General features: G+C 40.7%; 1 protein-coding gene across 1 annotated transcript in view; it reads right to left on the reverse strand.

The window, feature by feature from the left end:
- The window catches only part of CPD (carboxypeptidase D), a 94259-nt gene extending 83137 nt beyond the window's left edge, over positions 1-11122 (reverse strand). The window contains exons 1-2 of the mRNA XM_058283797.1: positions 10380-11122; positions 4584-4831 (exon numbers count right to left, since the gene is read on the reverse strand). Coding sequence (XP_058139780.1) covers positions 4584-4831; positions 10380-11107 — 976 coding nt within the window. The 5' untranslated portion in view covers positions 11108-11122. The remainder of the gene's footprint in view (positions 1-4583; positions 4832-10379) is intronic.
- Between the last annotated feature and the right edge of the window lie 311 nt (positions 11123-11433).

The following is an 11433-nucleotide window of genomic DNA, read 5'->3' on the forward strand; positions in this document are numbered from 1 at the left end:
GTATATCATCTTTGAGTAGAAAAAACAAAAACAAAACAATACTTAAAAAAAAGAATAACCTTTTTGGATAACTGCTAGAACAAATCTAATGTTTTATGCTGTTCAAAACAGTTTGGTAATTATTCATTCTATTCATTCTGAAGAGCAGCTTGTGTGATAGAAAAAACTAGTTACATTTTTAGTGATAGTTAGATTTTTATCATTTCCCCCATGGTCTTCCTGTTTCATCAGCAATCTACTTCTATCCAAATGCACCCTAATATTTACAGCACATCAATTCTGCTCAGTCTGATCTCCACCTTATGTAGAAAATGGTTGTCCACATGATCAAAGGAGTTCATATTGACAGAAAAACTAAACTGAGTACATTATATGGTATCTCACCACATTCCACAAATCTCAACTATAGTATTAAAGGTCAAGGAAGAAAGTTTGATAAATCAATGAAACATTTTCTTCTTCCAGAAGGAAAGAAAATTATTTTTAATTGCCAATTTGTAAAAAGCTCAGCCCCAAGTTAGTAGTGGCTTAAAAATACATAAACATAAAGCCTGTGTGGCAGCTCTCCTGGCTAATCATAGAACACATAGACTCTTATGAACAACATGTAGGCCTGATAACTATATTTCTGATCAAGTTCCTATCTCAATACTCATTCATTTGATAGGGAAGGCAATCTAAAAGTAGATCAGCTGAGATAAATATTAGTGGCTCAGTCCTCATTGGAAATGGTTCAGACATATATAAACCACTTAAGGCAAAAAAAAAAATCCCAAATATTAAGTTACCACATGCAACTTGTCAGTTATTTTGTTCCTACTTATAATAGAATTTGAAAATAAATGTCTACCATAGGGTGATCAAGAACAGTGTTTTTCAAACTGCAGGTTATGATTAATGAATGTGAAATATGAGTGGGTTCAGAAAAGCTTTAAAAAAAAAAGGAAGGAAATAGAACAAACTAGAAGAATACAAGAATATGTTGCAAAGATAAGTATTATTTCATGAAACTGTTTCACTCTTATGTACACACAAAGGTTTTTCATATTGTCGGTCACACACACACACAAAGTTTGAAAAATACTGACCTAGCATCTACCAATAAAGCAAGCTTATTTTCTCAGGAAAGAGGGAAATTAGAAAGAGTATTTTTATAAAATTTTGTGAGATTATCTAGTTTAAAGGTCATCAATCCAAATTTTAAAATAACAGGTGATCATTCTTCAGACAACACAAATCAATTCATTCAAAAAAGATTTATTTTATACCCACTTTCCACCATGGTTCTATGTGCTGGAAATACAAAAGTGAAAAAAAAAGCCCCAGCCCTGAAAAGGTTTAATTCTAGTGGAGTCAGATAGACATGGGGCCTGGTTTTAGTCTTAACAGTTTTACATACAGTCTCTCTTTGGGGCCTCGATCCTATGAGATAGGTAGTGTTTCTTTTCATTTAATTTTGTGGAAATTAAGGTCTAGAGAAAATAATTAATTGTCCAAGATCTCACACACACACACACACACACACACACACACACACACACACAAAGCTACTCAATGACAGAGTTGGGATTCAAATCCTAGACAGTGGGAATCCAAAGCCCTGCTCTTAACTATTATACCAAACAAATTTCCAGTGTCCTTCTATCTACAGGAAAATAAAATATAACAATGTTTTGTCCAAGAAAACCTCTAAAAGTTATACAAAACTGTGATATTAGATCGTACAATTTCATTTACAGGTAGCCTGAGATTATCTGCCCTTTTTCTTTATTAGTTAAAAGAGACCAAGTCTTAGAAGCTGACCTAAAACTACAGTTCACTTTCATTAAGTTTGCTTTGGAATAAACATACTAAACCATCAGCATATTTTTATAATGTCTTCAAAATTGGAAGAAAAAAGAGAGATGGCAAATGAAAGGTACATAAATCAGCACTGTGTGTTTAAAAGAATAAAAAAGAGGCCGGCTCTATGAACAAAGTCCAGCTTAGGCTCTCACAGTAACCAGGTTTAACAGAGGCCTACAACTATTCACAGACTATTAGGATGGTCATTCCCAGATGGATCCTGAAGGACTGAGAGATGTAGCAAGAATCTAGGCCCACCCAGAGGCAGCTAGCTATGCTGAGTCAACCCTGGCAAGGAAGGCGAAGGTACTGAGGACCAGATCACTATCACTTCCCACATTACTAATATACTATATACTGTCTTATCCTTGTTCTGTTTCACTCACACTATATCCATATCACTTAATATAGCTTAATGGGTTGTGGCAGGTACTCAGTAAATATTTGCTGAATGAATAAGTAATCTTGAACAAGTTATTTCCTCTCTCAGATCAGGCCTTGATTTCCTATAAAACAAAGGTTTGAACTACATCAGTACATTTATTTCCTGCTCTGAAAGTCCATACTTCTGTGGGCTGGGATTCTAAAATACATCACACAGAGTATCAGTAAAATTATTCCAGGACATCGGGTTGAATACATGTCAAGTCACGAGGTCTCATAACATCTTACTCACTGCAGCCCTGCATGGGACAAACTGAATTTACCCTGTTGAAACCACTGAGCCCACCACAGCATCCTTGCTGAGCAGAAACTGTTTGGTATTTGTTGAGGTAGGAAGAGGTATAAGCTAGTTATTGTAGAGATAACATAAAAAGTGTCTGACCATTCATATGAAACAGGAGAAAAGCTAATAATGCTCATAACAACAACAGTGGCAGCAGCAAAATTCAGCTTCTTCAGATGTTTGAAGAATCAAAGAAATGTGATAACTGGTTTCATCAAGGAATCTCTGCTCTTAATACCAAAGTCCACTTATTTTCTGTGAAAGCAACATATTCATTTTTAAAAATAATATAACATAGATTTACTTCCTTAGTCAACTGTCAGTTAGGTTACTATTTAACCTATGGCTTTTTCCAAAACTGAAAAGTAAGTTATTTTTCAACCCATTATTTTAAGTAATATTATCTCAAATTAATGAAGCAATTTGACTATATCATAGAACCACCAGTTCACAAGGTCAGTTTTTGTTAAATACATTCACTAAAGATTGAAACGAAATTAGGTGCTGAAGCATGTCCTTATTTATAAAGAAATTTAAATTACTTCCAAATCACCTTTGTTATTGGGGGAAATTTGATTTCTAAATATATCAAATATTTTTGTAGGTATTTGTTATATACAAGAAACAAGGCTAGAAATTATAGGGGTGGGGGAAATCAGAAAACTCCAGAAGGTCTCAAGTCCTCAAACTTTGGAACCAATTTGGGTACTCAAGACTTGACATAGAAAGTCAAAGAGTAATTCAAAGGTTTAAATAAAGGCACCTTAAGAGAAATGTCATAAGACATTTATAATGGATTAACTGCCAATAAAAAGGTAAGGAAGGCCTAGGGCATTTCACCATGGGCAGATTCTAAGAAGAGAAAAACTTTTACTGATGACATTTCCATGGGTTGATTTATTCCCTCTATTTACTCTTAATTAAAGAATTTAAGTTGGTGCATTTAAAAAAAAGCTATTATTCAAAGGGTACTGCACAAGAGCTGTTTTCATAACATTTAAAAAGAAAAGATAAGCAATTCAAGTTCAGTTTAACAACTCTATTTTAAAACAGCATTCCAGGAGCAATGTGGCTCAGGCAGTTGAGTGCCCACTTCCCACATGGGAGGTCCTGGGTTTGGTTCCCAGTGCCCCCTAAAAAAAGGAAAAACAGATAGACAACAAGCAAACAATGAGCAAAATGAGCAAAACCAACGGGCAAACAGACCAGGGAACCATTGGAGGTGGGAGAGAATAAAGTCTCTTTAAAAAAACAAACAAAACAGCATTCCTTGATCATCCCACAGATAAAACACAGAAAGATTATGTGCCTTTACATAAAATGGAGAGATCTGGTGGTCACCACATTAACCAAGTTGTCCAATTGACCAAAACCATATTATGAAGAAAATAACAAATCAAGGATTCAACATCATTAAGAAAAAAGGGAGCTGACAGGACTATTCCAGATTAGGGAAACTAAAGAGACACAAGAGTCAAATGCAATACTTGATCTTTGATTAGATTGTGGGTCAGAAGGAAAAGGAGCTACAAAGGATATTTTGGGGATAACGGGAAATTTGAGTTATGGACAGCTATGGGATGATTATATTGAATTATTGCTGATTTCTCAGTTATGGTAATGGTATGTGGTTGTACAGGAGACTGTCCCTGTAAATGGGAAATACATGCTGATGTATTCACAAGCGAAGTGTCATGATATCTGCAACCTACTTTTGGATGGTTTGGCAAAAGATTGTGGGTATGCGTTTGTAAAGGTGGAGAAAAGGGGAAAGAGATGGAAAGATGGAGCATGTGGGATAAAGTAACAAAGAATCTAAATGAAGGATATATATGGGTACAGGGTAATCTTCTTTGAACTTTATTACAGGTTTCAAATTTTTTAATAAAAAGAATTAAGATTATTAAAAATTAGAATTCCACAACGTTTCCTCTTTACCACTCACAGAATACTTAAAGCCAAATAGAAAAGCTAAAAGGGAAACATATAACAAATCCAGCGCTGTACATACCTTCTACATCATACCAATGTGCACCATTGGTGATCCCATCTTTGAAAGTCTCATCTTCATCTCCTGGACAATGAGGTGCACCAGTTTTCATTATGGGGTGGTTTGATGCGTAGGCTTTTGCCAAGTATTTAAAGACATCATCATCTGAGGTTTTGCTATAGATTCCAGTGGCCTTATGTTCTGGAGAATCATCAAAAGGATAACTTGCTACCACGGAGCCACCATGCAGATTTCCAGAAAGCACAAATCTTTGAAAACACAAACAAATCATATATCACTTTAAAAAGGCACAGAAAACATGTATTTTAAAATTCTACACCATCTTTCTTAAATGAACTCAGAAATCTCTCTTGAGACCTAGAAGACAATTCTGCCAACTATTATAAACAGACCAACAACAAAAACAAAATGGAAAGTATTTCAATTTAACAAATTTCAGTTTTCACAATTCATGTTAACCTCAAGTAACTTCAAAGATTTTTCCCATAATTGACAAAGCAGCTGAATAACACACCATAAATTAATGTTCCAGGAGATGTATTAGTCAGAAAATATTCCAGGGAAACGGACTTTGGCCCAGTGGTTAGGGCGTCCGTCTACCATATGGGAGGTCCGCAGTTCAAACCCCGGGCCTCCTTGACCCGTGTGGAGCTGGCCCATGCGCAGTGCTGATGCGCGCAAGGAGTGCCCTGCCACGCAAGGGTGTCCCCCGTGTGAGAGCCCCACGCGCAAGGAGTGCACCCGTGAGAAAAGCCGCCCAGCGTGAAAAGAAAGAGCAGCCTGCCCAGGAATGGCGCCGCCCACACTTCCCATGCCGCTGACGACAAAAGAAGCGGACAAAGAAACAAGACGCAGCAAACAGACACCAAGAACAGACAACCAGGGGAGGGGGGGGGGGGGAATTAAATAAATAAATAAATCTTTAAAAAAAAAAAAAGAAAGAAAATATTCCAAATTCATGTATTAGGATGAATGTGAACTTGCCAATATTTGACCTTTTCTGACCCACAAAATTTCATATAGTTCAGCCTAATACTTGTATTTCATAATGTACCAATTTCATAGAAGGCATGGCTGGTAAAAAGAAATATTTGTTGAATACATGAGTTAGGTTAACAACTTTTATGATTTTCATATTTACTGTCCAAAGAGAATTTTTGAGATAAGAAGTCTAATTTTAAAAAGGATGTTTTGCCTCACTGTAGTTTCACAATATATTATACTCATATTTTCAAGAGCGAAGTCACTTTGAGAAGATTTGCAAAAAGAAAAGAAAGGGGGAAAAACTCTGATATGCTGAGCTACTTTCAGAGAAAAACAATACAGTGCATCAAAGACCAGTCCTCCACTGCATCACTGCAGAAGTGGTTTCTTATTAGGAGGCTAAGAGATAAGCTGACAGGGAAACAAGGTTGCTACCATAAAAGAAACAATTTTTTATGTTTCTACTTCTAAGGGAACAAACTTTCACTAAAGGTAAAAACATGCACATGTCCTATTTATGCATATTTCTGTTATGTAACAGTTCAAGCCATTACTATGAGTAGAGATTAAACATTTCTTTATTTGTACTCTAAACTGGATTTTTTTTTTGCTTCATCTTTCTGTAGTTGAAACTAACTGGCCTCCACAAGTTCTAAAGCAAGAAGCCTGTTACATATAATATTTCTCTCTAAATGCATGAAAGAATTCAATCTATTGTATGTCTAATTTGAAAAGTTAAGTATGATTAGTACCATCCCAGAAGAGATCAAACAGTGAAAATTACTCGTAACTCAGAATTTGTTAATCAAGAGAGAGAAGTTATGAAAAGGGACTAAATAAAAACTAATACAATTATAATTAGCTTTTCTCCCAGACACTAGAGGAGAATGTCATTTGGTGAAGCTTTTGGAGCCAGACAAATGTGGGTAAGAACATTCACTCTCCTATATCTGCTGCTTACCAGTAATATGATCAGAAGTCACTGCCTCTAAATTCACTGAACTGCAGTTTCTCCCTCATTTGTAAAATGGGAATTAATGCTAGCTCCTTCCCAGGGTTGTTATGAGAATGAAATAAGGTAGTACACGTGAAGCATCTCCTAGCATGATTGTTTATAGCACCAGATGAACAAATGTTCATTCCTTTGGAGACATCTAGCATCCTGTTTAGGGAATCACTGCATTATAGACTATCATTCTACTCCCCAGTTCACTGCCAGGCCTTAGATGATAGAATGATATCGAAACAAAAAGCATTTTCTAACATTCTAAGCATATGCGTGCACACACACACCCATCCCATGTTTCCTTCAAACTAAGGTATTACTTTGTAGGTTTGTGCCTAAACTAATTTAAGTACTTTTTTCCCCCAATTACTTTGAGAAAGTTACAAGTCCAGTTCAGGCAACCATTCAGCAACAAATATTTCTTGAGTGTCAACTATGTGTAAAACATTGTTCTAGGCACTGATACATTAGCCAACGAAATTAAAAAAAAAAAAAAAGCCCTCTTGGTGCTCATATTCCAGTGGAATAAAACGTATAACTGAGTAGTCTAAATAAGTGAAGCACACTACTTCACATATTTATTAAAACTTTAAAATCCAAGATGCTCTACAAAATACTAAGTTTTGCATCATGTTGAACATTTCCTGTAACACTTCTCAGAGATACTGTTAGAACTTAAAAATACTTTTACAATGAAATGACACTTGCAACAATCTACCAAACAATAAAATTCAATTATTAGATTTTCCTTACTCTATATAAATAGTTTTAAAAGTACCAATGCCACTCTTATAGAGAGGATTTCAAAACAAAGTGATACCAATTATAGTGGACAGAAGAATATTGCTTTCAGTCTTTGTTAAACCTACTTTGTATATCAACTCCAATCTTACTGGAAAGATATTTTATGGTTTCCAATCAAATCAATTATCTCAAGTGTTTCTCATATTTCACGTCAGTATCATCTATCATTATTGCATAAGATTTAAAGTTGCTGTTAAGTATATTATCAATATTATAAACAAGAACATACATATTAAGAAGTCAATCTCTAAGTTAATTCTATCATACCCTCCAGATAACCCTACAGATAAGTTAAAAATTTTTTAAGAAACCTCAATTCTTCAGGAAAGTGTAGACATGCACACAAACAAGCCAAAAACAAAAAACAAAAATCTGCATTCACCCCAAACAATACAATACTTTGTATAAACATACCAAAAAGTAATTTATATGCTAGTCTCCTATTAAAGTCAAAGCAGGTATATCTAAAGAAGGCAAGTGTGCCAAAATATGGGAAACAAGTAAACTATAAAATCTATTTTTTTAATGATGGAGTTAAAATCTGGTATATTTTCCTAAATATTTGTTTCATTTATCCATAGTACAAAACACACCCACTGGATGAAGCATAAAGTTAAAGAAAAGAAACTTAACTAAGCAGAAAGAAATGAGTCTTTAAAATTTTACATATTCAAAATAACAACAAAAATCTATTTCTAAGATAGCTGCGTGAACAGGATACCAAGAAATTACTCAAATGATTTACTTCACAAATACACTGAAAAAAGTAATTTTCCCATATAGACTAACAGATGTTTGGGTTTTTAAAAAAATTTCCTATACATAATGTTAACTCTACATTTAGGTATCAATCTAAAATTGTAGTGTGCTTGTCTTTTTAATTTTATACATAAAACAATGTGCTTTGTTTTTGATTACCATTAAAGAATATGTATTTTGAGTGTAATTTTGAAGACAGGATACACTATACAGTTACTTCCTTTCCCAGTTGGACTAAAGTTGCATGCCTGAAAAATGTTTGGGTATGATCAGGGTAGTCCATAACCACAGAATATAACTGCTCTCTATAAAACTGACACACATGAGCTTTTAAAATCCTCACAAGTTCCCATCATTGAACTAACCAGTCCAGATCATAATTTGCAATCATTAAAAACTGGCAATAAGAGTTAACGAGAGTGAATTTTTAGTTCTTGATTTAAAGTTTAAAGCTTCCAATTTAGAATAGCCTCAAGGTGACTTATACTAAGAGAAAGCTCATTTTCATTTTTGGTCACAGCAGAACTAATACAGAAAAGAAAAATCCAGTCATAGAATTTACATCCCTACGAGGATAAGATGTATACAACAAAGTCATATTTCTTATGTAGATATTGAAAGGTCATAACATGGCAAATTTTTGAAAGAAAAAAACTTTTCAGAAAGTGTATGTGAAATTAAATATCTTCAAGGGATCTTAAAAAGGGGAGTAAAATGAAAGGAGAATGATAAAAAGAATCTGAAACTATCATAATGCCCATAAATTCTCTAGATTTGCTATATATATATATAACTGAAATCTTGAAGAAGAAATGATTCTAAGTTCCACAGAGAGATTTCTTTGTTCATTATTACCTTTATCTTACCTGTCCTCAGAAATCTTCATCAAATCAAGACAGAAAGATTAGCTATTGCGTCATAAGAGTTACGAAAGACACAAATAAGGATATGCTGGCAAAGCCAAAACTTGAAAAAGGGAAGAGGAGCATGCTCACCTCAGACACTATTCCATCTGGATTAAGTTCCCTCATCCTTTATATCTCTCCTCCTCCCTTTTGCTGAAAAATCCTACCTATCTCTCAGTATTCAGTTCAAGTTCTAACTTCTTCCATAGAGATGGTCCGTATTATTGCAGCCCACACCCATTTTTGCCAGTGGGAACAACTCCTGTAAAGTTAGTAAGTAGGTATTTAAACACACTCATATGTATTTATAATAGTCTCTCATTATGCACTAATTTCTTGAGGCCCTTCTGAGTCTACTTTTTAATTTTCTAAATCCCACACGGTGCTTAATAACATTTAAGGTGTGTATTAAGTGTGACAATTTGTCAGTCCCGGCGCACTAATCAGGTGCACAAAGGACATCAGAAACCCCTCGGAGTCTAAAGTGAAGCAGTTCACAGATGAAGATTCCAGGATCTGTATGAGTTCCCCAGCCTTGTCCATATGGCCCTTAGCGAAGTCAGAGCTAAAGATGGAAGAACGGTTTCTGTCAAATAACCAAGAGGAAGAGTCTGGGGTGTCATTTACCATCTCTAGGGTCTCCCTCCCTGGATGTTAAGACTAGGAATCGGACTGCCTGTGCCCAGGTCCCAGCTACACTCCTTACTATATAAGTTGATGAACCACTCTGACCCTCAATTTCCCCATCTGCAAGAATGGGGATATAAATGGTGTAGCCGAGATAATGTCAGATAACGCAGCCCATGGACAGAGTGACTTGGCACAGTACCTACAGTAATACGGTGGTAAGTACTGACAGTTTCTCTATAAAAGGAGTGCAGCAGACCTAGGCGGTCCTGAAAGTCGAGTCCATCGCTGGGCTTCTACGGTCGCGTGAGAACAGGGACCAGAAAAGCCAGGAAACAGCTCGAACAAACGACAGCCTGCAGGCAGAGCGTCTCTGCCAAGGAGCGGGTCAGGAGGCTGCGTGGCCCGGGCCGCGGCCCCGGCGCGGGGGTCTCCCTCCACCCTCGCTCCTCCCGCTCAGGCCCGCTGACGGCGCCTGCGCGTCCGCCGGGTGCGGGGCCGGGTGCGGGGCCGGGTGCGGGGTCGGGTGCGGGGCCGGGTGCGGGGTCGGGTGCGGGGCCGGTTGCGGGGCCGGGTGCGGGGCCGGGTGCGCGGCCGGGTGCGGGGCCGGGTGCGGGGCCGGGTGCGGGGCCGGGTGCGCGGCCGGGTGCGCGGCCGGGTGCGGGGCCGGGTGCGGGGCCGGGTGCGCGGCCGGGTGCGCGGGGCACTCACTTGTTCCTGCGGATCCAGTCGATGAGGGCGCGCACCTCGGGCACCTCGTCCAGGGCCGGCGGCTCGCCGGTGCGGAACTGGTCCGGGAAGCTGCGGTTGAGGTCGCGGCCGCGGCTGTTGTCGCGCCCGCTGGCCGCGGCCGGGCCGTCGTCGCCGAGGCCGCAGTCGCCCTCGCGCGCGCGCTCGAAGCCGTCGGGGTTGAGGCTGGGCAGCACGTACACGTCGGTGGCGTTGAGCAGGCGCACGAGGCGCGGCTCCCCGCGGCGGTAGCCGGCCGCCAGCTCGCGCGCCAGGTAGACGAGCACCTGGCGCGACACGGTCTCGTCGCCGTGCATGTTGCCCACCAGCTTCACCTGCGGCCGCCCGGGCAGCAGCGGCCCCGCCGCGTCGGGCCCCGCGTCGCCGTCAGGGGGCGCCGGCCCCAGGCCGGCCGTGAGGCGCAGCACCCACAGCGGCCGGCCCTCCACCGAGCGCCCGATGCTGAAGAGGCGCGCCAGGCCCGGGGGCCCCGCGGCCGCCGCCTCCCGCAGCGCCGCGCCCAGCGCCTCTTCGTGGTAGTAGCGGTCGAAGCGGCCCTCGGCGGCCGGCGCGCCCGCGCTCGTCGTCGTCGTCGTCGCCTCCGCCTTCTTGATGTGCGCCGCCCGGGCCGGGCTCGGCAGCAGCAGCAGGCACAGCAGCAGCGGGAGGCGCCCGGGCCGGGGCGGCCGCGCGTCCCCGCCGCTCCCCATCTTCCAGCAGCGCCGCCAGCCCGGGCCCGCTCCCGCAGCTCCGCGCCCCGGGCCGCGGGCGCCGGCCGGATCCCCTCGGCGCCTAGCAACGCGTCCCGCCCTCCCGCCGCGGCCAATCGCGGCCCGGCCTGCTGCGGCGTCACGGCGGGGGCGGGGCCGCCCTTAAAGCCGCCGATTCCCGCAAGGGATGGATTTCCGCTCAGTCCCGGGCGAGTTTCATCACGTTCTTCTTTCGCTGTTTCCTCTCGCTCGCTTTCTCTCCCTCCCCGTTTCCACTTCGGCGCTTCTCCTCTCCTCGCTCAGTCTCTTCTCAACGGCTTCTCCCT

The sequence above is a fragment of the Dasypus novemcinctus genome, chromosome 21 (assembly GCF_030445035.2).
Source record: "Dasypus novemcinctus isolate mDasNov1 chromosome 21, mDasNov1.1.hap2, whole genome shotgun sequence".
NCBI lineage: Eukaryota > Metazoa > Chordata > Mammalia > Cingulata > Dasypodidae > Dasypus > Dasypus novemcinctus.